Source organism: Lindgomyces ingoldianus (genome assembly GCF_010093535.1).
Source record: "Lindgomyces ingoldianus strain ATCC 200398 unplaced genomic scaffold BDR25scaffold_1, whole genome shotgun sequence".
NCBI classification, from domain to species: domain Eukaryota; kingdom Fungi; phylum Ascomycota; class Dothideomycetes; order Pleosporales; family Lindgomycetaceae; genus Lindgomyces; species Lindgomyces ingoldianus.
The window spans coordinates 3,485,511-3,512,682 of NW_022985162.1; the positions used below are offsets into that span (position 1 = coordinate 3,485,511).

At 39.1% G+C, this 27,172-nt stretch overlaps 7 protein-coding genes across 7 annotated transcripts; 4 read left to right on the forward strand and 3 right to left on the reverse strand.

The window, feature by feature from the left end:
- Nucleotides 1–2,190: 2,190 nt before the first annotated feature.
- On the reverse strand, nt 2,191–2,763 carry BDR25DRAFT_166509 (uncharacterized protein; the record flags this gene model as incomplete). The annotated part of the gene is made up of 1 exon (XM_033684097.1): nt 2,191–2,763. A coding segment is annotated over one exon (573 nt), but the record flags the coding sequence as incomplete, so codon positions are not given.
- Nucleotides 2,764–3,238: 475 nt separating this feature from the next.
- Nucleotides 3,239–4,994, forward strand: BDR25DRAFT_365692 (cytochrome P450; the record flags this gene model as incomplete). The annotated part of the gene is made up of 4 exons (XM_033696911.1): nt 3,239–3,558; nt 3,607–4,268; nt 4,321–4,782; nt 4,837–4,994. 4 exons carry the CDS (start codon nt 3,239–3,241, stop codon nt 4,992–4,994), a joined length of 1,602 nt encoding a protein of 533 aa, XP_033555252.1.
- Nucleotides 4,995–5,130: 136 nt separating this feature from the next.
- BDR25DRAFT_276324 (S-adenosyl-L-methionine-dependent methyltransferase) lies at nt 5,131–5,805 on the reverse strand (the record flags this gene model as incomplete). The annotated part of the gene is made up of 1 exon (XM_033687549.1): nt 5,131–5,805. One exon carries the CDS (start codon nt 5,803–5,805, stop codon nt 5,131–5,133), a length of 675 nt encoding a protein of 224 aa, XP_033555253.1.
- Nucleotides 5,806–6,650: 845 nt separating this feature from the next.
- BDR25DRAFT_365697 (uncharacterized protein) lies at nt 6,651–7,838 on the forward strand (the record flags this gene model as incomplete). The annotated part of the gene is made up of 2 exons (XM_033696912.1): nt 6,651–6,677; nt 6,792–7,838. The coding sequence occupies 2 exons, from the start codon at nt 6,651–6,653 to the stop codon at nt 7,836–7,838; spliced, it is 1,074 nt and encodes a 357-aa protein (XP_033555254.1).
- A 187-nt stretch (nt 7,839–8,025) lies between these two features.
- On the reverse strand, nt 8,026–9,404 carry BDR25DRAFT_338952 (uncharacterized protein; the record flags this gene model as incomplete). The annotated part of the gene is made up of 5 exons (XM_033693327.1): nt 8,026–8,539; nt 8,597–8,739; nt 8,787–9,017; nt 9,082–9,186; nt 9,240–9,404. The coding sequence occupies 5 exons, from the start codon at nt 9,402–9,404 to the stop codon at nt 8,026–8,028; spliced, it is 1,158 nt and encodes a 385-aa protein (XP_033555255.1).
- A 507-nt stretch (nt 9,405–9,911) lies between these two features.
- On the forward strand, nt 9,912–11,868 carry BDR25DRAFT_276328 (amino acid transporter-like protein; the record flags this gene model as incomplete). The annotated part of the gene is made up of 5 exons (XM_033687550.1): nt 9,912–10,191; nt 10,262–10,332; nt 10,394–10,968; nt 11,024–11,253; nt 11,314–11,868. The coding sequence occupies exons 1-5, from the start codon at nt 10,048–10,050 to the stop codon at nt 11,866–11,868; spliced, it is 1,575 nt and encodes a 524-aa protein (XP_033555256.1). The 5' UTR covers nt 9,912–10,047.
- A 3,809-nt stretch (nt 11,869–15,677) lies between these two features.
- BDR25DRAFT_348700 (uncharacterized protein) lies at nt 15,678–16,639 on the forward strand (the record flags this gene model as incomplete). The annotated part of the gene is made up of 6 exons (XM_033694460.1): nt 15,678–15,686; nt 15,737–15,755; nt 15,811–16,205; nt 16,252–16,301; nt 16,350–16,470; nt 16,550–16,639. 6 exons carry the CDS (start codon nt 15,678–15,680, stop codon nt 16,637–16,639), a joined length of 684 nt encoding a protein of 227 aa, XP_033555257.1.
- Between the last annotated feature and the right edge of the window lie 10,533 nt (nt 16,640–27,172).

Sequence of the window (27,172 nt, forward strand, 5' to 3'; positions counted from 1 at the left end):
CATTAAGGTGTAGTTATAGGGTTATCAAAATGTCCTGCGCAGAACTTAATAGCGCAATACTCTGCTAAATCTTGTTAGAATTAGGTTACAAAAATGTTAGGATATAGCTAGAGACTGTCTCTATTACCTATTAAAATCTAACCTGGTTTAGACAAAAAGTGGTAGAGTTACAGTAATTCTTAGTTAAGCTAGTGCATAGTGGAGGAGGTTTAGAACCATGATATCACCTAAAAAATCACAAAAGTCCCTTAGACAGCTGGGGAGAGAAAGCCTTTCTTACACCCTCATTAGCTAGAGAGATGGGGCTTGCGCCACTGAGGCTACTAGCAGGGGCTTGCCCCTGTCGAGGCTCTCTCCCCATCTCGTCTGAGCTTGCTGAGATAACGCGATACCATACCCATGTACTGCACTATTCACTCATTAGGACTAGCTCCTTTCTCGTACAGTATATAGTCAGCCCAGAGCTCTCTCTCGCTTCTTAGACCTTACAATACACTGGTACAATTCACCTTGTTTGGATCTCAATACCTTGTCGACTCGCTTACCCTATGATCCCTTCTCAGCTCATGCGAGACCTGTGCCTGCGCCTGCACCAAAGCATCGCATGTGCCGTGCTGTAAGGACTGTAGAGGACCTCTGGCGCGAATGGACAGTAGGACTGCAAGGCCAACCTTCAATCGCTGAGCTAGACATATGCTGGGGGAACAGATAGAGGGCAGGTCTTCAGAGCGAGCTAACGTAGTACTCTCTGCGGCTTGAGGTCATCAAGGAGGTCAGGCGCATAGCCCAGACGCGGAGGACCAGCGAGGAGGCGGCCATGTGGCAGGTGAGCCAGCGGCAGCAGCAGCAGAGGTGCTCGCTAGACCAGCTGTGCAAGTAGCTTAGAGCTGCTCGGAAGGGGGGGAAATAATATTAGTATATATAGTTATATAGTTATATTTTAGTGTTTATTGTTATAATATTCCTAGGTGTAACGGCGCAGGCAAGACAATGGATCCGAATGCGGTAGGAATCCACTCAGAGGCATATGGGAGTGCGTAGGGACTCAATAACCTGGGAATATCATTGACACCTATAGGCCTCGTACGAAAGGATATCAGAAAACTATCGAGCTAGCTACGGGAGAGAGGCGCGACTAAATACTTGGGGGAATAGAGGTAACAGCAGGGGGCAGGGCAGGGTCGGAGCCAGGTCAAGTCAGGGTCGGGGCCGATACGGGGAACCTTCGGATTGGTTCCGGGCAACCCGAGATGGAACGATTCCTGAGAATCGTTACACTAGGCGCTAGCAAGAGGAAAGCAGAAATAGTGTAAAATTTAGTAAAAAAAACTATGTGCTTACTATTAAACTAGGTTTTATACCTAACATCTAGCTAGCTTAGGGGTAGTGTTGTTAACTAGATAGTTAGCGCTACTTACAACATGTCACAGTTATGTTACAGCTATCCAACCCCTGAGTACCCTAGGCTTGGCACGGGCTATATAGACTCCTCGGCCTCCGTACCCCTGCCTCCGACTCTAAGGTTTACTCTCGTTACCCCCCTATCCTGCATTCCCTCTCTGTGACCTGTGTTTCCTGTTCGATACCTCTCACACAACATAAGTAATGCGTACTATAGTTTGCTGCACATTGCTATAATATACTATAGTTTATTGCAGTTTGCTATAATATGCTGCAGTTTGCTACAATTAGCTACAAGTTGCTTGTAACGATGCACTCGATGTAAAGATGGGATAGTAGATAGCACGGATAGCACTGAGAGCAAGGTTTCGGAGAAAGATAGGAGTGTTAGGTAAGAGAGACGAATCGCTGCCAAGCCTCGCTTGTCAGGATTCATGCTTATATACGAAGCACAGGTCATGTGACTTCCAAACAGGTCGGGTGAGGCTATACTGGCCCGTTCTGGGACATCTGGCCTTACACTAGTTATGACGCTGACCACCCAGACAATGACAGGGACGAAGAGGATGATTACGATGAGTGGAAAGCAGAAGGATAAGCTAATCAGTTAAATTCATGGTCTGCAAGACAATCTACAATAGAAAGAAGCTAATGTCACTGAACTCGGGAATAAGGTGGAGACTTTTAAGTTGGAAGGCCGTAAGGTTAAAAGTTTGTATGAAAATAAAAGAGCCCAATCTACCGTTACACCAGTCAGCTGCAGAAGTTACAGGCGAATGCATCAAGTACCAAGTCCGTGAAGCACACAGTTTTCGCATCTTTGCCAGTATCATCCATAGCTTGATTAGCGAGTACACCTACCCAGGCTTCTCCACTGTCCTCTTCGAAAGCCCATAGAATTTCCCTAATAATTCTCCACTCTCCGTCTCGCAGCATCGAGACTACCAACCTTGACCCCAAACTCCCGTCTGGGTCCTGCTTCCTGTACATCTGCAGCGTAACCTCCTTTATATTGTCATTAGGCAACGCATGCAGACTCCAATCTGACCAACGTTCGCAAGAAACGACGCTAGCGTTCATTCTAGAGTGCTCGTACTCCAGAGTTGCGGTGACCCATCTTCGCCCAGCGTCAGCCGGATTCGTCCCATGTAGAGGAGGTAGTACAAAGAGAAGTCCTCCTTGCTGGGTGTTTGTGTCGAAGTCGGCCGAGACCGTGACGCAAATCCTTCGAAATGATCTAATGGGGATAGTGATACAAGCGAATGGAGCTGAGAAATGCTGCTCTGGATTTGGACTTGGTACGGACCAGATGTCTGTACCTGCTATAGCAGGAAGAGTGAGAGTGGAAGGAAGCGAGGTTGGTTGGAGTGACTGGGTTGACAGGAGGCGATGAGGTGCCATTGGAGTCCGGAAGGATTCGGGTGTTCGTTTAGCGGAGTTTGAAAAGGCCAAAAGCAGAATTGAATATATTCTTGATGCCGAAGAAGGGTTTTGAGCTCATTTCTAATACACTGAAAGAGCTAAAATTAACTAAAAAACAGTTACCCTTGTATTTTTAGTGGAAGGATTTACCAGGGCTGATTGCGCCTGGGGTTCTGCATGTTCGTCGCGAACCCTGGACGGGCTGACCCTCCGTATCCACAACACAACGTCACGCCGGAAATTTAATCTTTATGCGGGGAAGATGCATATTCACGCACCTATACGATGCGATTCAGGAAGTCCGAGACATTGAAGTAATCAAAACTCGGCACCCGATATCAGTTGTTCAAAATGGTAATTATTTTTCGATAACAATCTTCACTCCACCACATGACCAACTCCCGAGTAGGACAAAATGTTTTCAATCTATATACTTGCCATTGTTACTTTATCGCATCTACTATTCAGGTGGATAATATATCCTGTGTGGTTTTCTGCTTTAGGAAAAATACCAAACGCACATTGGTCGGCGCCTTTCAGCTCTTTCTGGATACAATGGAGACGCTATCTTGGCAAGGAAGTCGAGACTGTTTGCGAAGCCATCCAAAGAAAGGGCAATATTGTCCGTTTAGGACCTAGTGAGCTCCTCGTCAATGATTATGATGGAGGTGTTCGTAAAATATATGGTGGTGGATTCGAGAAGCCTGATTGGTATACCTTTTATGAAAATCATGGGTAAGTCCTCTGGTATTAGCGTTACGTTTTGAATGCTCATTCGTCTAGGAAGCGAAACATTTTCACATCGTTAGGCAAAGACCATGTCCCTCGCCGTCGTCGAATCACGAATGTGTACAGCAAAACGTTCATTCAGGATTCTCCTCAAGTTCGAGAAATTCTTTCTACATTAGTTTTCCAGAGATATCTACCCGTTCTCCAAAATGCTTCATATAAACAAATACCATTTGGTATTCTTGGACTCAATCTGGCGTACGGGATAGATGCGGTCGGCGCGTTCATGGTTGGGCTTCCCCGCGCGACCCAATTCATCCATGACGTCGAAGCTAGAAATATATGGCTGGATGCTTACCTTAAAAGCCACCCCAGCGACAATATGTTTTGGTTACTGGAAGCTCCTAAATTAACACGTTTTCTTGCGAAGATTGGTCTGGACCCGATTCCGAAATCTGTGGAACAAGCTCACCATAAACTGGAGGAGTGGGCTTTGCGACTTACGGATGAGACAGAGGAAGCTTGGAACGAGGCGAATCTGAAGCCTCATTCTGAAAGAGATACACCTATTGTTTATAACCAACTAAGGCTTGCCATCTCTCAAGAGTTGCGAAACAGTGGCTTCAAGGAAGATGAAGCTTCATTGTATGAAGCACAACGACTGGAACTTGCTAGTGAGATTCTGGATCAACTAGTCGCGACTCGAGATGTTTTCGGTATGTTGTTTGATCTCGAGCTGTATGGTGAAGATACTCACGCAAGAACCAGGTATCACATTCACGTATATTCTCTGGGAAATTTCCAAGCATCCAGAATGGCAAGAAAAACTCCAAGCTGAGCTACGCTCGGTCCCCAACCCTCTTTATCTTTCAACACGATTTGATGACACAAAGATGATGACTCCAAAGCAGTTGGAAGCATTATCAATCTTGCGGGTAATGATTAAAGAGTCTATGCGTCTCCGAGGCACGCTACCAGTCCCGAATCCAAGGTTAACGCCATATGACCGACCCACAACGATCGGGCCATATGAGAACATACCAGGTGGCGTAAGGACAAATTCGTTCGCGTGGTGTCTGCATCGTGACGCATCCGTCTACGAGGATCCGGATGTCTGGCGGCCAGAACGTTGGATCCGCTATTCAGACGAGAGGGAGGAAATGGATAAGCAGTTCTGGGCATTTGGAAGCGGAAGCCGATTGTGCCTAGGTATGAGCTTTGCAATGGAAAGTAAGTGATCAAGTACGTCCATTCTAGAATTAAACTGATATGTTTCCATTGCAGTGATCAGATATGCCGTTGCCGGCATTTACACCAATTTCAGTACTTCGGTTGTAGACGATAGTACCTTCTGTACTAATGGACATTTTGTCACTGGGCTACCTGGGGAGGATCTGGTTCTCCAGTTCACGCCACTAGATCCAGTGTCGGCTAGCACATGAAGATCGTTAGTACAGTGATGTGCAGGGCACATAGTATTGCTTACAAAAGCTTGCCAGATGTATTTTTTGAATTCATAGGTATTGTAGCTTGACCAAAAAAGCCCTTCAAGTTTGCGCGAGGTCTACTAAGTGAGACTCAAACTTTTTTCTTCGCTACAATGAAAAGATGTGGCTCAGGGTCGCTGTCAGCCTCTTCAGGCGGTGCATGCATTTCCGTCATTGTTTTCACGATCTCGAATCCTTGCTTCTCTAGCAGGGCCGCCCAGCCCTTTCGTGTGAACAATGTGATGAAAGTCTGCGCGCCCATGAACCTGATTCCGATGTCTCTCGCACACAGACCGTCCGCGTCGTAGCCGTTACCCTTCTCATCAGGGGAACAATCCTCAGCTGCCATTGTGCAGATACACAATAGGCCACCAGCCGGTAACCACGAGCTCCATTTCTCCGCCATGGATTCAATCCCTTCTCTATCCAGCAAGAAGAGCGAGAGGATGTTGAAAATGGCATCGAGACGAATTCCCTCAGGCGGTACGTAGTTGCGCATGTCTGCGACGTCGAAGGTACCACTTGGCACTGCCTTGCGACTCAATTCAACCATGGCTGGGGAGATGTCGATGCCAAGGATGCGATGTCCAGCTGCAGCCAGACTACTAGCTACCGGCTTGCCCGTACCACAGCCGACGTCTAGGACTAGGGCCTGTGGGGGCATGTCCGATAGAACAGTCTGGATGAAGCTGATGAGCCCGGCATCGTGGGCGAAAGCATCCTCATACTTGCTGCCGAGCGAGGAGTAGAACTTGGCGTTGAGCATCGCGGTTTGATTGGTTGCGGGCCGGTGTTGGAGAATAGCTCTTAGCCAGGCGGCCGTGGAGGCCTTGCGATGTTGACTTTGGGAAGATCGCTTATTGCGCAACAGTGCGTGTGGAGCGTCGTGGAGGCTGTTGTAAGGCTTAAGCCATCCGAAGCATGCCATTCGGGGCGGGGTTACTTACCGCCGTGCCGCAACTGTATGGTGGTACCTTTAGGCCGCGAATAGATTGGGTAGTCGATTGATTGCTGAACAACAGTCGTACGAGAGGCTATCGGCCAATAGAAAGGCCTGAGATTGACAGATCTTCTCTCATTCATTTATTCATAGGGGCCTCCTGTAACAATAAGGCGGTGTTTTCCCCCAGGATTCGGCCGACATCAGGGGCGTTAACAATTCCCTGCAGCAACCCTCGAGTATTTTCCCAAGTAGTATGTGACTGCAGGTGCTGGTTGCGTTCCTCGTGAAATGATGTGACAAACCTGCAGCTGACGGCGTCAGGAACGGGGATTCTATGCGGCCCGAACCTAGCGTGCGATGGCGTTCCGCGATACGTAGTATCATACGACGCGTTTGGTCCTCGGTACTATGCTATGCAGACAAACGAGCTGGGGCAAAGTACGCACCTGGGAGGCTAAATAATTTACGTAAGTAGGCAGGTAAGGTACGAGCAGCCCTACGCGTTGGCACTAAGCCCGCTCTAGTACTCCTACAGCGCTATGAAGCCCGGCCACAACGATACAAGATGGCCTGCTTTCTAGCCGTGTACCAATGCTTGGCCTCTTAGACTGCCTGTACTTATCTCTAGTGCTTCTTTCCACTCCTGCCACTGTCTCCTCATTGTCTCAATGACTACGATTGTGGCAAAGCATGGGGTATATGCCCAATCCGAACCTTTTTTATGCGAAAACGACGATCCATTACTAACCAAAACACCACTGGCCCACAAAAACCCAAGTGTTCCCAATGGCCACTCACAAAGGGGCCAGAACTTCCCTTCCAACGTAACGGCCAACAACGAATGGGCTCCCTTGAGATCCGTGATCATTGGAAGAGCGGACAATTCGTGTTTTCCTTATGAGGCTCCTCATATGATTGAGGCAACCATGCCGCCCCGGTTTCATGAGGCTTTCAAGCCTGCGAACCCCTTCCCCCCCGAAATTGTTCGTGGTGCTGAGGAAGAGCTTGGAAACTTTGCCTTATTGCTACAAAGCCAGGGCGTCAACGTCTTCCGCCCAGCAAAAGTGGACTGGCTTCAAACAGGTGGATACACTGGGGCAATGCCTCGTGATGGACTGCTTGTTGTTGGCAATACTATCATCGAGTCCTGCTTTGCGTGGAAGTGTCGTGTTGATGAAGTGGCTAACTCGCTTGGGAACCTTCTCTCGAAGCTGGGGGCTAACCCTTCTGTAAAAGTCGTCCGCGCTCCACGACCACCTTCGCCAGATACACTCTATAATGGCATACTCGAAGACCCTGGAAGTCATGAATGGGCCATCAACAACAGTCGCCCGGCCTTTGATGCTGCCGACTTCATGCGCTTCGGCTCCACCATCATTGGTCAGCTGAGCAACGTCACCAACATGAAGGGAGTCGAATACATACAACTCCATGTCCCATCCGGCTATAAAATTGAGCTCCTAGATGTCAACGACCCGCATGCGATGCATATCGATGCGACGTTATTGCCATTACGGCAAGGCCTGATGGTCTATAATCCGCTTCGAGTCACTGAGGAGTCATTGCGTCGCCATGCGGCCTTCAAGGATTGGGAACTAGTCTCGTATCCTTTCGTCAAATCGGTGCAAGCAGTAGAAGAAGCAACCGGTGGGGTGCCTCGGTTCATGACAAGCGCGTGGCTTGTGATGAACGTGCTGGTCCTAGGACACGACAAGATTGTGGTCGAGGAGCAGGATCATGAATTCGTAAAATGGTTAGAGGGAAGAGGGATGGAGGTTTTGAAAGCTCCATTCCGCAATGTGCATGCTATTGGTGGTAGTTTCCATTGTGCTAGCGTTGACTTGGTACGATCATAGTACGGATCCCACTCGGTATACTCCAGTCAATAAAAGTTTTCGGTTCTGCTTGTGGTACTTTTTCCAATTTCACATGGAGCAGAGAATATGGGTTTTTGTCTTGAAAGTTCTCGTCGCCCCATAAAAATTGATTCTATTTGGGGTATGAGGTTGCGGGAGCCTACTTCGGGCGATAATGATATTGAAATTAACCTTTCAGATCCGTTCTTTGCTCACTTTTTACCGTAGTTGTCTTTGTCGTTCGAATTTCCATCTTTCCACCATCCCTTTCGACATCAAAGGTAGAATTTCCTTTCCGCATGCTCTCTAATTCAATCCCTCCCCTCTCCTCCCTACCTTTACTAGCAGTAACGCTGCTAGTGTAGCTTTCCCCTGCAGGAGTCTTCCGCCACCCATACAGGGCTCTCTTTGAAGATCCCCCGCCACGCCCGCTCGAGGAGCTATGGTTTCCGTAGGCGGTAGCAACTTGTGCCGTGTTTAGATCCCATCGCAAGCTGAACCCGATATCGTTAGTTATTACCCCAATAGATAATGCATCAATGACTGGTTTTGTAAAAGGGATTGAGCTAAAAATTATGGCGATGCTGGAGTGGATCACAGTTACTAGGATCAGTTTGAAGGATGCCGTCATGACGTTTGAAGTTTTGAAGGAGTAAAGGTGTTTTAGGTAGGTGAGGCGAAGGATTATAAGGGGAAGAGTCCTAAATGCGGAATAGGTTTAGTGCAGGTGTAGAATTCTTAGATTCTGGATTGCTTACAGTATGTTTGGGCAAAACGAGAGCCTCACGAAGAGTTTGGTCCTTTTGTTGGTCTGAATGTGATGGAGGAGATAGATTGGTAAGAACGCAACTACCGTTTGCGTTATAATATCGACAACCCCATGGACTATCCAAAAGGACGTCTTAGTATGTTAGTACGAGCAAAGTTATGAGGGTCTTTGCTTCATACCTCGTTTATACACTTGCCTTCTCCCTGTCGCATATCCCAGGTGTCCGGAAGCGAGCATTGGAAGGACAACACGAAGATGGAGGTGAGCATCCATGACGATGAAAATCCGATAACAATATTGGTAACCAATTTGCTCAGAGGATTAAGGGCGAGCGACAGAAAGAAGTGTAGGGTTCCGAGCTTGACGAAAAAGGTGGCCAGAACGTAAAAGAGCGACGATAGATACGTAGCCTAGCAAGGGCACACAGTATTAGATTCACGTAGCCAAAGAGGTGACAAGGGCTATGGCTCTTACCAGATAGAAATTCCTGGTTTCTGAGTCGGAGGGCGTGCCCGCAGTCCGCCCAAGGCCATTTGATACTTGGGTAGCAGTCGCCGCACACAGCGCGATGGCCATCAACTGGAAGGAGGTCGTTAGTTCGGCGATCCCGCTCATCCAAATACTACACGTACAAGGGCGAATGCGAAGAACAAGTCGTTCAGGTCAAGGCGCTTGAATGCTCTCCATTTGATGTAGAATTTGACCAAGCAGGCCAGGAGAGCGATGATGAGCAGGACCCAGCTGGCCAGATTGACCAGCGGCCCACGATCTTGTGCAAGATTGGTACCCACGCTCATGCCGTACGTCTTTGCGGCGCCTGTCGGATTTGGGGGGGTTCTCGAGACGATGGCCGTCTGCTGTCAAGCTTGGAGCGCCTGTTTAAATGAAGGGGGGAGGCTCATGGTGAAAGGGCATCGCCGACAGAGGTACGCTGTAGCCGGAGTTCCAGGTGGGTGGTTCGGGTGAAAGACGTGTGAGAGAATGGAGTTGGACAGATGGATGCTAGTATTTCAAAAGATGCCGGTATGTGGCCCGCGGCGGGAAAGGATATGAATCCCTCACGCGGCCCGGCCCGGCGGCAACCAATCCAGGCACGGCGGCACTTCAACCCGCAGACCGTTGCATGAACGAGGGTACGCGTGCACGGCCTAACTTTCAAACCTAGTGGATCCTACGGTGTGGTTCGATGGCTGCAGAGCCATGTGTGTGGGTGGGCACCCTCCCGTTTCGAAAGGGTCCTCTTTCGGCTCGCGCCTGGGCATCTTCTCTTCCCTCGCCTCTGGCATATCTACCACTGCGTCTACCACGCTCTCTACCACTCTACTTCGGTAGCTGTGTAACCGTTGCATCGCGGCGATCTAGGAGCGGCCTCCCTCACCTCGTTTTTTCACTGTGCAAACAACTTCACTCTTTCCTTTGGTAATTACTGGCATCACTACTATGAGCACCTACGAGATGGATGACAAGAATGGCCATGTCTCTCATTCCCGCTCAGGCGCTGTCAATGAAGAACTGGGTCCAGAAAGCAATGCGACCTCTGACGAGGCCGTGTTGGCGAGGTTTGGCAAGCGTCAACAGCTGCGGGTATGTATTTGCACACCTCTGATCAACAATCTCCGCACATCGAATCTCCGCTAACATTATGTGATGCCAGAGAGGATTCAGGGCGATGTCAGCCGTTGGGTTAACATGCGGCATTATGTTGACATGGGAGGTCCTCATCATGTCCGACCCCTCCTCCCCACCGTTCGCAGCTCAGTGATGCGTACTGACTTTCGCTGGGCAGGACGCTTCAATTTGGTCTGGAGAACGGCGGACCAGCCGGCTTGGTCTATGGCTACATCATCGCTTGGATCGGCGCTGGCCTACAGGCGCTTGTCATGGCCGAAATGGCCTCCATGATTCCAATTGCTGGCGGTCCGTTCAATTGGGTTGCTGTACTTGCTCCTGATTACTGCCGCAAGTTTCTCTCTTATCTCACGGGCTGGCTCAGCGTGCTGGCCTGGCAATCTATCGTTGCAAATACTTGCTATATTTGTGGCACGCTGATCCAAGGTTTGTTGGTCCTCAACTACCCCAGCTACCATTTCCAGCGATGGCACGGCACTTTGCTTTTTATGGCCGTCTTGACGTTTGGACTCATTGTCAATACTTGGCTGGGTCGACTGCTGCCTCGAATTGAAAGTCTAACGCTGCTGCTGTATGTCATGGGCTTTGTCGCTGTCTTGGTAACGCTAGTCTACCTGGCACCGCATAAAAGCGCAGCCGAGGTTTTCACCACATTCCAAAACTTAGGGGGATGGAACTCTATGGGCCTCTCCTTCTTCGTTGGTTTTATTACAACCATGGGTTCTTTTCTCGGTAAGATTTCCTCTGATCTGTACGTTTAAATCAACAGGAATCTAACTGCGCGTAGGTATTGATGGCGCAGATCATATTGCCGAAGAGTGTCAGGATGCTCAAAGGGTTGTCCCAAGAGCGATGCTGTCGTCTATTGGCATCAATGGTGCCATGGGCTTCGGAATCTTGCTCGCAGTTTTGTTCTGCATGGGCGACCCCGAAGAAGCTGTTGTGTCTCCGACAGGATTTCCGTTCATTGATATTTTTGTTTATGGCACTGGAAGCATCTCCGGTGGAACAGGTTTGGTGAGTTTGGAAAATACACCAACTAATGACGTGATCAGAGTAGCTGACTTTGTCCAACAGACCGCTATTGTGCTCTCTATCAATATCTTCTCGGTTACGGCCGTTCTTGCAACCGCGTCCCGAATGCTCTGGGCCTTTTCCCGAGAAAATGGCATCCCATTCTCGAATATAATCGCTCGGGTCGACACCCGAACCCGCCTGCCACTCTACGCAATCGGCGTCACTTGCGTTGTCAACGTATGTCTCTCTTTAATCAACATCGGCTCCACCCAGGCGTTTCAGGCCTTTATATCACTTCTCATCGCCAGTTACTATTCGGCTTTCCTCATCGCCGCCGGAGTCATGCTTCGAAAGCGATTGACTGGCGAGGATAAGACTCTTCCATGGGGTCCATTTCGTTTAGGAAAGGCGGGTATTCCAATCACAGTGTTAGCTATGCTGTATACTATCATTGGGACCTTCTTTTCATTCTGGCCATTCACGCCGGATGTAGATGCGCAGATCATGAACTATAGCAGCCTACTATATGGCGCGGCCATGATTTTCAGTGTGGCATTCTATTTTCTGCGCGCGAGGAAAACGTACACGGGTCCTGTGTATGAGCTGAATGATTAGACCAGATAAATGGTATTGGTATCAAGGAGTATGTCATGTACTTAACACCGTCTTCTACGTTTTAGTGTTCGATATACCATTCGTCACGGCCTCATTGGATTCTACCATGCTAAAGGTCTTGTATTACGGCTCATAATCGATAATCACTTATATTTTTTAATATTTTCTCCATTACAGGCCTAATTTCTTAATGTTTTACCTAATATATCCCAACGCTAATCGCGTGTTAGCTGAGACAGTATAGTATTCCCACCCACAATCACGTAGCTAGCAAGCGAGCTGCGCAGGCAAGCAAGCTACGTACTCGTCCGGAAAAGTCGTTGCTTTGTTATTCGCCCGAGAAGAGGTGCTAGCTAGCTGCCGGCTTTCTTCCTAGTCGGGCAGACAATTCGCCAAGATCACACCACTCGATTATTCTCGCTTACCACCCGACAGTCACGAACCCTGTTCAATGGCTACGCACGGTCCCGAGCTGCTCGGTCTGCCAGACACTCCCGACACTCTCCCGGCAGTTTCCACCATTTTCGCCAGTTTCGCCCTGCCCGCTAAATTCGCTCTACCCGCTATCTACGTCTGAGGGAATCTAGTAGGCAGAGTAAATGTAAGTCAAAGTAGCAGCAAACTGTCGGCAGACGTTCGGGTATATTCTCGATATGCAACCCCCCTCCCATGAATAGACCGGTAGCGTCACACGGGCTGATGGCACGTGCGTAGAATTAGCGTGAAGATTCTGGAACAAATGCATCCGTTTATATAAGGTTGCCCATACAAATGCAGGTAAATTTTCTGCCACAGTCATTAGCCACCCAGCCAAAATAGCCAAAGCACCTCATCGTCGATTATCATACAAGGAAAGCGTCAAAATCCACACAATGGCAGAGCTTGGAGCAATTAGCTATTTCTCAGAAACTAGGGATCCCTCAGAGTACTATTTCTGACTGTCTTCGATCGCCTATAACTCCTATAAAGCCAAAATGTCGGCCACCTATTCTTAATACACCCCTTCGACGTCTTCCTGTACGCCAATCTACGGAGAACGCCGAGCAGCGACGCAAAACTCGCGAGGAAATTGCTGCTGAGCTAGGAATCAATGTCTGCCGTTGAACACTGATTAAGGCCTTTGAGAAGGAGCTCTATCACCGCCACAAAGCTACTCAAAAGCCCTTCCTTACAGACGCTAGTAAGGCTCAGCGGCTTCACTGGGCGTAGATACACCTTGGCTGGACAGATGATACATGGGATAGGTGTGGCTGGGCTGATGAGATGTCAGCTCAAACAGGCCCAGGAGAAGTATATGTAACTCGGCTAGCTGAGGAAGCTATGCATCCAGATTGTATGGTGCCTAGGTTTAGGGGCTATAGTAGCTGTATGGTGTGGAGTATTATCTCAACTACGGCTAAAGGACCTCTTATTTTCTTTGAGAAGGAGTAGTGTACTAACGCCAAGGGTACTATTGACTCAGAGGTGTATATTCGGCATATCCTGCCTCATATTCAGGCCTACCAGCAAGCCTACAGCAGCCGTAATACGGGTAGAGATATTATCTATATGGAAGATAACAATTCCATACACGCTTCTAAGGGTACTACAACTGCCTTCAGAAGCCTGGGGATCAGCAAGGCACAGTGGCCATCAAACTCGCCAGATCTCAGTCCTATTGAGAACATTTGGCAGATGCTAAAGTGGAGGCTCTCAAGGCGATTTCCAAAGACTGATAATGAGGTGAAGGAATACCTACGGGAGGAGTGGGAAAATATTACAATTGACGACTATAAGAAGTATATTCTATGCATGCAAGAGCGTTGCTGGGCAGTTATCCAGGCGGGTGGCGGCCATACAAAGTGGTAAAAATGTACGTTAGATGCTGATTTGTATGTAATTTACATATAAAATTACATTGCTCATTCATGAGCTGAACGGGCCAATTGCCACTGGGCGCCTGCACGCGCTACCGGTCCATTCATGGGAGGGGGGTGTATTCCTAGTAAAAGGGCTATTTTTGTTAGGGTGTGAACTGCTCAGGGACTTGATTCTCGGCTCCCCAAGCGACCTCCTTTGTCAATACCAACCGTGTTAGCTGCAAAGCTCTTGGGCCGTGACATTAGGCAGCTCCTACCATCCAGCGCCGTTGACCGACAAGAAACCGCGAGAAGCCGACAATGGCGAATTCACCATGACCGATGAAACCCGAACCAGACCGCCCGTCCTTTAACGGCCCACGATTCCTCACCCTCGATGCTCTACCCACGTTGCGTTAGATACAAGATATCGCCAGCGAAACCGATAACCACGTCTCCACGAAATGATAACCTACGATATGGCTTATGCACTATAGAGCATACGGCTTCCGATTGACAACGCGCTAGACTTGATACAGCTTGTGACTGCAATAGCACTCAAGTAGGCGTCCGTGAAGACGCCAGGATAAGACATAGGGGCTTGGTCCCTCGCTGGCGTGATAGATGTACAGTCGCCTACCAAAAGTCATTAGCCACTCAACGATCCGAGCTCTGCAGGGGTATAGTCAGCCCATTTAGGAAAGAGGTTACTTGACTAATTGCTACCTAAATTAAAAGATTTTTAGTTCTATAAGAAGCCTATGTTAAGGCCTATCTTCTAGCGTTATAGTTAATTAATAGTGAGTTAACTTGCCTTTGTTTTAGATAACTTCCTTTATGCGCTTTAACTAGCTTAGGATACTCTTCCTATAATTAGCTAGTGTAATCTTTGCTTATTCCTCTTTAAAGATATCTACTATCTGCTTGTAAGTAGTAATATATTCTTATTGCTTTAAAATGCAGAGCTTTATAATCTACTAGAGGTTCTTAATTAGGTTTAAATTAGGACTTTATAGAAGCTAATCTATCTATATTATGCTATAGTTGTCTATATACTTTTAGGTAGCCTTTGCAGTATAAATAGGGGCTCCATCCTGCATCTATATGCTAATACCGCGTTTCTCTGTAAGCTGCTTATAGAATGGGATGCTAACGTTGTGCAGAATCTAGCAGTATTTACTAGCATTGTTCTGCTTACCTTTTTAGTTAATAAACAGCTCTAATTTAAAATTAAGAGAGATTACACTAAATACAGAGACTGTAGTCCTTCTAGACTTAAATGTAGGCTTTAAGTACTAACTCTTGTACGCTTTTCTATGCTGCTAACGTACATATGGAGGTCTAGTGTCTAAGCTAACTTTAAATGTTGCTTTATTATAATAGGCTACGTAAGCTATGTTACTGCTCTTGTTATATTAATAAATTTAAGCAAAGCAGAGTTGTTTTTCTTTGTGTACAGCTAAGAGCTAAGGCTTGTAACGTGGACAGAAGGCATAGTACTTATGTTTTGCAAGGTATCTTCTTATAGTACTAGCATAGATGCAGCAGTAGGTCTTAGACAGTGTCGCAATAGTTTAGAGCGTAGCAAAGGGATTATTTACTGCCTAGCAAATTAAATGCTTCTTAGCGCGTTTGTTAAGCTTTAGAGGCCAGCCTGTACGCAGGGCTTTTGTATAGATAGGCTAGGGCTGCTTGCGCAGCCAGCAGATGTTATATGTAACTGTTGACTTAGAAATGCTAAGATGACTTAAAATTTTGCTAGCGCTCACGCTGTAAAGGTGGAATTGCTATATTATATTAACAGTAGACTTAGATAGCTCTTTGCGCAAGGTTTTATTTGCTTTTGTAACTATTAAAAAAGGTGGTAATTTAATTAAGTTATAATTAATTAAAATTAAAGCATTGTGGGGTAGCCTAGGCCTCTTGCTAAAGTGGCCAATCACTTTTGGTAGGCGACTGTACACGTTGCATATGGCTAAGGTGTGGCCTTTCATACTAGGATAATTTTGAGGACACAACAACACGAGTAGGGTCTTACGAATCATACCCGTGACTAGGGGTCACACCCTAATAACTCTTTAAACCCAAGGTCCCACAAGGGAAGACCCCCTCCTCTTCTTTTTATGTGCTGTCGAAGCTTTTATCACTTATCCATGCCAGAGTTCCACAAATAGCTATTATGTTTCTATTTTGGTGTGGGCTACTTTTGTTCGCAATGGTCCTGGGCCTCGTCCCGCGCTAAACGGATTTTTCTACCAGAGGAACATCCCAGTCAGGTTTCTCTTCCTGGAGAGGAGTCATAGTCAGTTTTGTTCCCCTGGAGAGACGTTCCCGGATTTGTCTCCCGGGAGAAACGTCCTAGTCAAATTTCTCTTCCCGGAGAGGCGTCCCAGTCAGATCTGTCTCCCCGGAGAGACGTTCCTGGGGAAACGTCCCAGTCCGATTTCCCTTCCGGGAGAGTCGTCCCCGGAACAGCTTCCCAGGCACATGAGTGTCCTAGTCGATTGGTTCTAGGATGCAGTTTTGTTTGGTGCGTTAGGATTAGGCTAAGACCACATCATTTTATCTATACTACCTTCTCTTCAAGTCCACTTGGTCTAAAGTATAGTTTTATTAAAATGTGCTTCGTTCTGAACTGTCTAGGTGCGTTAAAGAATTCGTGCTACAAGTTGGAATCTGCTTGGTTGCGGCTGTGTATAGGGCGATGACATTAACTAAGCGGGTCCAGAAATGGCTCCTCCGTGGTTGGGGGAGTCGGAATAGCGTCCAACCTTTTAAATAGTTCTACGGAATCTCCTATTAGCTTTTTTATAAATAGAAAAGTACCCATCTAGGCGGCTTAGCATAATGCCGTTATATTATCTCTATATCGTAGCAGTGCTGGCGATAGATCGATCCGATTCGTGGATCGATCCGAATCCACGCTATCCTGAATCTGGATTAGATCCTTAAATTAATTTATAGTCTTAGCTAAAAATTTGCTTCCCTATTAATAAAACAACTTTAAAAGTCTTATATAATAAAATTCTATAAATTAAGCTTAACTCTAGTGCCTAAAAATAAGGGCAGTAACATTAAAAACTTTATATAACTACTAATGTCTAATAAACTTACTAAATAAAACAGCTATCTTCTTTCATACTACAATTTTTATAATTATAACTACACTTTAGAAGTTGTTATAAACTTTTAAAGGCACTTAAAATTTAACTACTAAGTTTTAGTAAACAGTACTCTTTTTTTTATATAATAAGCAGGTGCTATTAAACTCTAAGAGCTATAAAACTGCGCAGAACCTTACATAAAAGAAGATATATAGAATGCTGCGTTTAGAGCCTATTTAGATAAAGATATTATTTAAAAGGCTTTTATATAACTAATTATTTAACAGCGTCTTACTCTTTTAGTTATTAAATTATTATCTTTTTAAGCTTTTATATAAGTATTAAATTTTATTACTAGAGAAGCTATTTTAGTTTTACACTTTACTATTTATACAGCAATCTAAAGCTATTAGTATAAAAAAAAGCTTATTCTTTAGCGCAAGATTTAGATAGTAACTTTAAAAATTAATGTTACACTTAATTTTTAGACTTTTTTAAACTAAATTCTATTTATTATAATTACTAAACACTTTCTTACTTTATAACAAGTCTTAGGCTATTCTAGTAAAGAATAGTTCTTTATACTTTATATAGTACTTAAAGAGTATAAGATTACTAGAAATCTAAGAGCAGTTATTAGAGATAATGCTAGCACTAATAACACTCTTTATTATATAATTAGCAAGTAGTATTTTAATAAACTTAATCTACATTAGAATTCTAAGAATAAAAAAGTTTACTATTTTAGTTATTGTTAAATAGACTCTCTGCTAGCTAGCACTTAGTGTCAGCAAATGCGTACAAGACGGAGAGGTTTGCACAGTGTAAACATCGCACAGGGGTGTTAGGTAACTAGTGTTAATTACTTCTTATTTTTCCTCTGTATAGAGGAAAAGAGGGATATCTAGATGTTTACGCACAGAGGTTCGCGCACAAGCATTATGTGACATAGATACGTGATCCTGCTCGTGCGTGATCGCTTGTATCTAGGCCGCAACGCTGCTGCTGCGTACAGACACTAGCAACTTTTTTTTTTATCTAAAGAGTTACCTTCTATACATGTTACCTCCTTTTTATCTATGTAGGTTTATCTAATTATGTTCTGCTTTTACTCTACCCTATTTATTAGGACTTACCTTAGTAATGCTGTGCGTTAGAATAGGCTAGTTGTGCTATATAAATAGCTTTTTTCTTCTTTATCCTTTACTTTCTAAGCTCTACTGTACAATCCCCTAGCTCTTTTCTCTTTTTATATAGTGCTAACAGTAACAGATTCTTATAATAAGAAAGATAAGTGCATAAAATATAAAAAAAAAATAAAATAAAAATAAAATAAAAAAAAATAGGCCTTATATAAAGGCGTTGTTAGTCTAGTTAGTCTAAGGCATCTTTGCGCACAGGATCTAGCTAGTCCACAGATGCTTTTATCTAGACAAAGAGGCAGTTAGTTAGGACTAATAATTAAAAAGCCTAGTTTAGTGTTTTCTTTATACATACATCTACTAAGTTATTTTTACTATTAATCTACTTTATTTTAGTAATTTCTCTTTTCTTATATAATTTATAGAGTAATATAATGTTAATTATAAGTTACTTTTTACTAGTAGTGCCTAGCTTAATAAAGTAATTATATAAAGACCTTAAATTTACATAGATTACTACTAGAATTAGTAGCAGTTTAAGCATTTATATAATTTACTATAAAGTTATACTAAAAGTAATTACATTATTAAACTTTCTAACTATTTTATATAGTTTACTAGTAAAGACACTCTTAGTTACTCTTTTACACTTAGTAAAATTTTAGTGTATAATGTTGCCTAGTATTTTAAAGTAGTTACTTTACTTTATATAGTCCTTATTACTTAATATAATTAAAAATCCTAGCTGTAAGCTAAGGTTCTTATTATTAGTAAATAATTTATTTATAAAGATAAATAGCTTTACATAATTAAGCTATAATAGTAGAAAGGTAAAACTATGCTTACTATTATTTATCTACTATTAGATTTATACGTTAAGTGTGTTAATGTTATTATGTAAAAGGTCTATAGTTTATGCAGTAATAGATAGGTTAAACACTACCTTTAGTTAATACATAAATATAATATATACTTTTTTTATATATTACTTAACATATTATTGTGCAGCATTTTTGTCTTTTAAGTTAATTATATAAAGGTAGCTTACTTATCTCTTTTAAGTAAAAACTACTATATTATATGTAAGTTTAATTTTTTTACTATTAAACTTAATAAGCTACTTTTCTACTAAGATAGTTTTACTTTTTATGTAAAACTTTACTTTTTATAGTTTTTTCTTTTTTTTTTGTGTAAAATTTTTTGTTATAATACTTAAAGTGTTATCTATTTATAGGCTAGTAATACTAAAGGTATGCTCTTCTTTATTAGTAATTAAAAGGTAGAGGTTGTATAAAAAGATATGCATACATAGCTTTTTTTTATAGTAGTTATAGTATGTCTTAAACTAATATAGTCCTAATTTAGTAGCTTTATATAAGGGTTGTACAACCTAGAGTATTATATTTAGTAGAAAGCTTTAGCGCATTTTCTTTAGTAGCTTTATGTACAGTGTGCGCATAAGCTTATCTATTAATTAGATGTATACTTATATAATATTATATAGTTTAAAATGCATTTTGTATGTAGCTCTTAGGCTTACTTTTATAGCTAAAAGTAGTCTCTAGCTTATTCTTTAGATAGTTAGTAACTAGGTAAAGATTTCTCTCTTCTCTTTATCTAAGTAGCTAGCAAACACTAGGCAGGATTTCTTATATAGTTAAGTTGTTTTACCTTTTACTTTTTATATAAGGTAAAGGTTAAAAATCTAACCTTTATGCCTTATTAAGTTATATACTATAACCTTAAAAGTGCTATTAGTAATTAAGGTGTCTATCTTTATATAGTCTAATTTCTTAAATAGTTTTTTAGGTGTAGTAATTACACTATCTTTATAAAGCTTAATAGATAAGGCCTAATTATTCTTTTTTTTTTAGGTTAAGAATACCTAGTTTAGACTTTATATAAGTTTTCTTTGCTTTTTACTTCTCTTAGTATCTATATCTTCTTTTTACACTAGTGCAGCATTGCTATTCTAAGAGGCTTAGTCTATAGTAGGCTTTAGTTTTGCTTTTATAATATTTTTATAAAGCTGTTCTCTTTTCCTCTTCTTTAGAAAATTCTTTTATATAGGGATTAGTTTATCTAGGTTATTTATTGTAGGTAGGTTGTCTTTTTTCTTTTTTTTATAGTACAGTTTAACCTGCGTATATTAGAGCTTTAGTAGGCTATTTTTTTTTAATAATAACATTTCTTTTTTTAATGCTCTTAATTTTATATAGGCTAGTCTAGCCTTTCTTCTCTCTTTATGCTATAATCTTTAAGCTAAGAGAGAAGTTAAGAACTTTATATGTTGTAAAGCTATTATAAGTATTAATTATATAATTAATGTTTACTTTTATATAGTTCTTTTAAAGTATCTTTATTACCTTTTATATAGCGCTTGCTTATATAATAATGTCTAGTAATAGTAGAGAGTTTAGGTTAATTCTTAGGTATGCTCTAAAGACTAGCAGCGTAAGTACTAGACTGTGTGGGCTAGCTGTGTTGTTTAGAGCCTTAACTACTATCTGTAGGATAGCCTTATTATCTGTACAGTTACCTAGCTTAGTCTTTAGGATGTTAAATGTTTATTAAAAAGGTGTGTGTGCACACTTAACTTTTCTAACTGCCTAATGTGCTTTTATAGGCATCTGCCTATATATAGCTTCTATAATCTTTGCATAAGCTTAAAAATCCTTTAAAGTAAAGTTTATACTAGAGTTATGCACAATATAGTCTAAAGGTTCTTAATAAGTGTTAATCTAGCATTTACACAGTGCATCCTAGGTATCTTGTGTAGACATAGATTTTAGAAATATAGCAGCTTAAAATAATGTGTTTACATTAATAATATATAAAACATTTTTATTATTAATTTATATAACATTAATAATAACTTTATAGTTAAAGTAGGTGTTATTTTTAATTATAAACTTAAATCTTTGTAGGGCCTAGTTATATAATTAGTAAAAGTAGCAGAACTTCTTAATCTCTTCTAGCACTGCAGCATTAATGTTGTAGCTAGCGCTAGTTAGCATCTTCTAGAGTCTCTCTATATAGAGGTGTCTAAATTAGTAGTAAAAGTAGTAGAGTTTTAATTTAGTAAAAAAAGACATAAATTCTTTCTTACTAACATTAAAAAAAAAGTGTCTTTATTTTTATATAATAAAAATAGTAGTTTTGTCTTTACATATAATAATATTTAAAACATTGTTAAAGTATGCCCTAAGTTAGTTAGCATCTACTAGTAATAGCAGGAATAGTGTTAGAGTCTCTAGAATGTAATATGTTATGTTACTAACTAAGTTAGTAATTTATATAGTACTAATTAATTCTATTAATTCTTATTTTTTAAAGCTAATACTTTTTTTTTTTAGTGTCTAGTCTACTTTTATATAAAGGAATTTTTATAAGTATACTTTAAGTTATAACTTCTTTATAGTAGAGATCTTTACTGCGCTAGTATCCTATAGTTTACCTTAGTATACTGTATAGTATTAATCTTTAAGAATAAACTATTCTGCGTATTCTTTAGGTTCTAGGCTGTAGATGTCCTCTGCAGTTACATAGTAGAGAAATATAGCATTAGTAAAGTAGTTAATAATCTCTTTATTTTTTTTTTTTAAGTTATTATTGTTATGCAACTTTTTTTTTTCTACTCTAGTTTACCTTTAAACTTTTAAATGTACATATTTACCTCCTTATATGTTAGTGTCTTGTTATAAAATTCTTTATATAAAGAGATATATTAGCGTTTTATATAAAATTAATTTATATAAAAATAATTTATTAACTAACATCTTTTTTTATAATAAATAAAGTATTACTTTAATTATATAAAAAACTATAGTTTAAATAATTCTTTATATCCCCTTAAGCTTTTTCTATATTGTTAATAGCTATGTGTATATAGTAAGCTATATTACTTATTAGTGTAGTACACGTTCTAAGATTTATTTATAAATGCATTATTCTATTAATTAATTATAACTTAAAGTGCTAAACAAAGGTTACTATATAGTGCCTTATATATAAGCTTAATTAAGAACATTGCTTATTTAAGTTTAAGTTGCCCTTAGCATGCTTATATAATAGCAGTGTAAAGCAGTATCTTACTTTAAAATTATAGACTAAAAGCTTTTTATATAAGAGTAAGTTTATTAATTATAGCTTTAAAAGCTTTATATAAAGTTTTTATAAAGTTTTTTTACTTACTTTATATAAAGCTTATTATTGTCTAATCTGTCTAATACTAGTTATAGTTTACATTAGTATTAAAGTAATTACTAAGCTACTTATATAGTAACTTTTATAATTATTCTAGACTAATATTATAAAGGTAGAACATGTGTGCACGCTTTTTAAAAATATTAGGAAAGATGCTTATGTATAATACCTTAGAGATAGTAAGGTGTTAGTAAAGCTTAATAAATACTATAGCTTTATTAGCTAAGATATTATATAGTTACTTTATATAGTTATTCTTTTTTTTTTATGCCTTTTAGAATTATATAACTTTCTTAGGTGTAAGGTTCTCTACTATAATATCTTATATAAGTAGAAGTTAGTATAAATTATACAGTAATTAAATTATATATAGTAGGTACAAGCTTTAGGGAATCTTATGCAGAGCTGTGGCTACAGGAATATGTAGCTGCCTAGTTATGCTTTTATACAGTAAGCTATTGTAAGGTAGTTATACTAATTATAAAAAAAGTATTAAGTCTATAGGTAATTTATATAAAGATATCCTCTATTACATTAAGACTAGTAATAGTAGTAATAGTTTTATATAATGCTCTAGTAAAATAGTAAACATGTGTTTTTCTTTTATAAGTTTATATAGTGTAGTAGCCTTTATTATGTTCTTTTTAAAGCTAATGCTTTTATTCTATAGAGTAGTAATTAGTTTTTATAAAAATAGTTAGCTAAGATCTTTAAAGTGTATAAGCTTTTACTTTATAAAGTTATTCTAAAAGTTCTTAAGCGTACGTACATTTATTGCGCTTAACATGCAAAGTTCTATAATTAAGTTAGCTGTGTATAAATTAAGCTTCTTTTTAAGTGTGTTATTTAATAGTTTAATTTTATTTACTTAATTTTTAATGTTTATCTACTCTGCTAGAGTCTTTGCTAAGATGCCTATAAAAGGTATATATTAGTTGTACATTAATATGTTATGTTAGCTAGTTATAAATAAAGCTAGCGTTGCTTATTACTCTATAGTAGTTAATTATGTGTTATTGCGCGCTATTTTACTTCTTATTGTACGCTGCCTCTAAACAGCCTTGTGTAAAAAGATAAAACAGACCTTCTAGTGTTAAATAAGCACTACTATTTATATAATACCTCTAAATAGTATTATATAGACAGGTTTCTTACTCTTACTTAAGTAACTAAATAAAGATTTATAGCTACTTATATATAAATTAGACTCTATCTTTACTCTTACTAATTTATAGTTAAAGTAGTAAAGAAAAAGATTTTTTTTATATATAAACTTTTAAATAAAAAGGTATAAGAAGAGCTTTCTTTTTTATAGTATTTAAACTACTAATTAGTGTTAAATAGACTCTCTGCTAGCTAGCACTTAGTGTTAGCAAATGCGTATAAGACAGAGAGGTTTGCACAGTGTAAACATTGCACAGGGGTGTTAGGTAACTAGTGTTAATTGCTTCTTATTTTTCCTCTGTACAGAGGAAAAGGGGGATATCTAGATGTTCGCGCACAGAGGTTCGCGCACGAGCATCATGTGACATAGATACGTGATCCTGCTCGTGCGTGATCGCTCGTATCTAGGCCGCGACGCTGCTGCTGCGTACAGACAGTTATATTATTAATTTTATTATATAAGCATTTTTATTTTTAAGTTTATATAAAAGTTATTTTAAAGATCTTAAAGCTATAGACCTTAAAAAAGTAAATAAATTACCTCTTAATTCTATATAACAAAATATAATTAAAGCTATTAGTCCCCTTAGTAAACTTTATAACATTATAGTCTATATTTATAGTTTAGAGCTTTATATAAATAAGTTTATTTTACAAGCTAGATAGATAATACTCTTAGATAATTATATAAGATAGAACAGCTAGTATTACATAATTAATATAGTAATTAAGCTTAAAATGCATATAAATTTTTATATTAAAAACTAACTTAATCTTAAATATAATACTTTAGAGATAAAAAATTAAAAAATGCTTTATATAATAAAAACATTCTTGTAGATTATTAAAAATATAATTCTTTAAAATAAAGAAGATGCAAAATGCCTTAGACAGGCTTTTTCTTCTCTATAGATCTTATAGACTTATATAATAGCTTTTTTAGTAAAACATAAAAAAAGATACATAATTTAATAAAGATTATGTTGTATAAGCTACCTAGGCACTTACAGCATAGTAAAAATAGTAGGACTTACTTTAAAAGCATTCTTTTTACTAAATTATAATAGTTTTGTATTCTTATTATTATATAAACTAGGCTAATAAAGTAATGCTTACCTTAAGGTTTTTTACTAAAAACTAAAAAGTATAAAAAGCTTAGCTAAAATAATTCTAGCTTAATTTTTAATTTAAATATTAAAATTTATTATTAACACCTTTTTAAGGTAAAGCGTAAGAGTAAAGAAAATAATAGGCTACTTATTATATAATAGCATAAATTATTTTTAAAGTCTAAGATTATTTAATTAAAGCTATAACTAAGTAAATTCTTAGTAATTAGGCTTTAGTAGAGAATCTAGATAAGTAGGCAGAGTATATAGAAAAGCTAGTAATAAAGGGGGTTAAAGATGTGTTAAAATAGTAGTAAGATAACATATAATAATCTTAGTAGCCTTTTTTTTACTTATCTTACACTTAAGATCTACTTTATACTACCTATAAGTAATAAACTAGAACATATTTTTTTAAAGCATGTTATATAATTTTTTAGACTTAAGTATTATTAAATCTTAATATTATTAAAGTAATTAAATTTTTAAATTACTAGTTATGTTAAAAATAAGTAGACTATTTAAAAAAGTAAAGATTTTTATTTTTTATCTTATTTTTTACTTATAAAAAGACTGTTAATTTTAAGTAATTTATTATATAATATTCTAGCACTTATTTTTATTATTACTTTTTAGCTCTTTAATCTTGTACAGGTAATTTATAATAATGTTGTTTACACTAGAAGACAAAGTTGCTAAGGGACTTATACTATTATTAGGTGTTGGATAATACTAATTAGGTTAAGAGCTATTATAGTAACTATAATAGGCAGCTTAATCTTTAAATTTATAATTAGTATAAGTAGCTGCCTACTTAGATAAAAGTAAAACACACTCTAAAAATAAACTATAGTAAAGATAGCTAGTACACTCTACTATAAAATACTACAACAGTTTATAAATAATCTGTAAAAGCAAAGCTTGCTTAGAGAAATAGTTAGTACATTAAGGTAGGTTATTTAGGTTAAAGAATAGTTATAGCATAATGCTTAGCAAATTAGTATTAGACAGGTAATAGACACATAATAACAATATTTAACTATAGCATGTAACTAATTACAGCCTGTAACTAAGCGTAGCTAATACTAATCTCTAACACACTAATATAGCTAATGCTAATCCTTAACACACTAATATAGCTAATGCTAATCCCTAACACACTAATATAGCTAAAAAAGTAGAATAAACATAACTAACTATAATTTAAATATGTTTTATATAACATATACTAGAGTAAACTACATGTAAATTAATATAAAAATGTAGGTATATTAAGTATACATTATTTTAAAAAACAATATAAGAAATATATAAAGTAATAAATAATAGTGTTACTAAAGTTTATTTAAAAAGATTATAACTAACTAGTGTGTTTTAAAAAAAAGATTTTACTTAACTTTATATTTTATAAACTTAAATATATTAAGTATAGTAAGTGTTACTAATAACTTACTTTATTTTTAGTAATACTATAAAGATAGTAAAACTATTACTATTTATATACTTTTTTACTTATTACACTTTTTATAGCTATTTAATATAAGTTATTTTATATTTTTAAAAAAGTATATAAGCGCTAAGCTAAAAACCTTATATATAACTAAATTACTTATTATAAAGTAAGCTTATAAGTAAAGTAATACTTAAAAGTAAATAATAGCTAGCTAATTTTTAGCTTTAATTAAGTTAGTAAAAATTATTTTTTAAAAACTAAAGGTTTATATAAATTTAAGATTAGTTATCTAGAAATTAGTTAATTATTAGCTGTAATTAAGAGAACACGTTCTAGCTCTAGCTTTTAACGCGTTTCTACTCTTATAATAGTCTTACTCTTCTTTGCACCTTACGTTTCTAGCGTTGCACCTGTTCCTTTCACTGCCTAATACCGCCACGCTACGCCTAATACTGCTACCTAATATCTTTAATTTAATTGTTTTAGCATTAAAGCCCTAGATGTAGAGCTGCAGCTTGTGTAGTTTGTTGCCTCTGCAGGAATTTCTTAGAGTACTAGGGAGCTCTAGCGCTGCTTCTACCTCTGCCTCTGCCTCTCTATCGCCGCAAAGATTAATGTAGTACATGTAATACCTTAATAAGCTGTTTTGCTTGCACAACTGCTAGTTTAGCTTCTTTAACTGCTGTTTAAATATAATAGGCTAATGTCTAGAGGTGTTAGTAAGAGATTACCTAGCAGCGTTAGGAAATGCATAAAGTAAATTGCAGCAAATTGTAGTAAACTACAGCAAATTGCGGCAAACTATAGCAAATTGTAGCAAACTACAGCAAATTGCGGCAAACTATAGCAAATTGCAGCAAACTACAGCAAATTGCAGCAAAATATAGCAAATTAAAGAAAACTACAGTAGATTACAGCAGCAGGCAACAATCTCTAGTAGATATTAGTTGTGTTGCAAGTAGCTCTATGTATAGAGAGGGTTCTAGAGGGGTAATGCCTCTAGAAAAAAAGCCTTACAAAGGGCAGCAATAATTGTACATAAGCTAGTGTTAGCGTAATAGGAAATTACTAAGCTTTAAGCAGCTAATAAGGCAGGTACATTTAGAAAGGCCTGTGCTTAACAGCTTAAAATAAGTTTAGGGCGCGCAGTGATAGGAAAAAGGCAAAGAAGCAGGTGTAAGCTTGTCAGATATGCGCACGTACTGTCAAGACAGGAGGAACGCTGGACGAAAGCTGCTACATAGTACGAGCAATAAGCTCGAACAGTATGTTGCTGCAAAATGCTGCA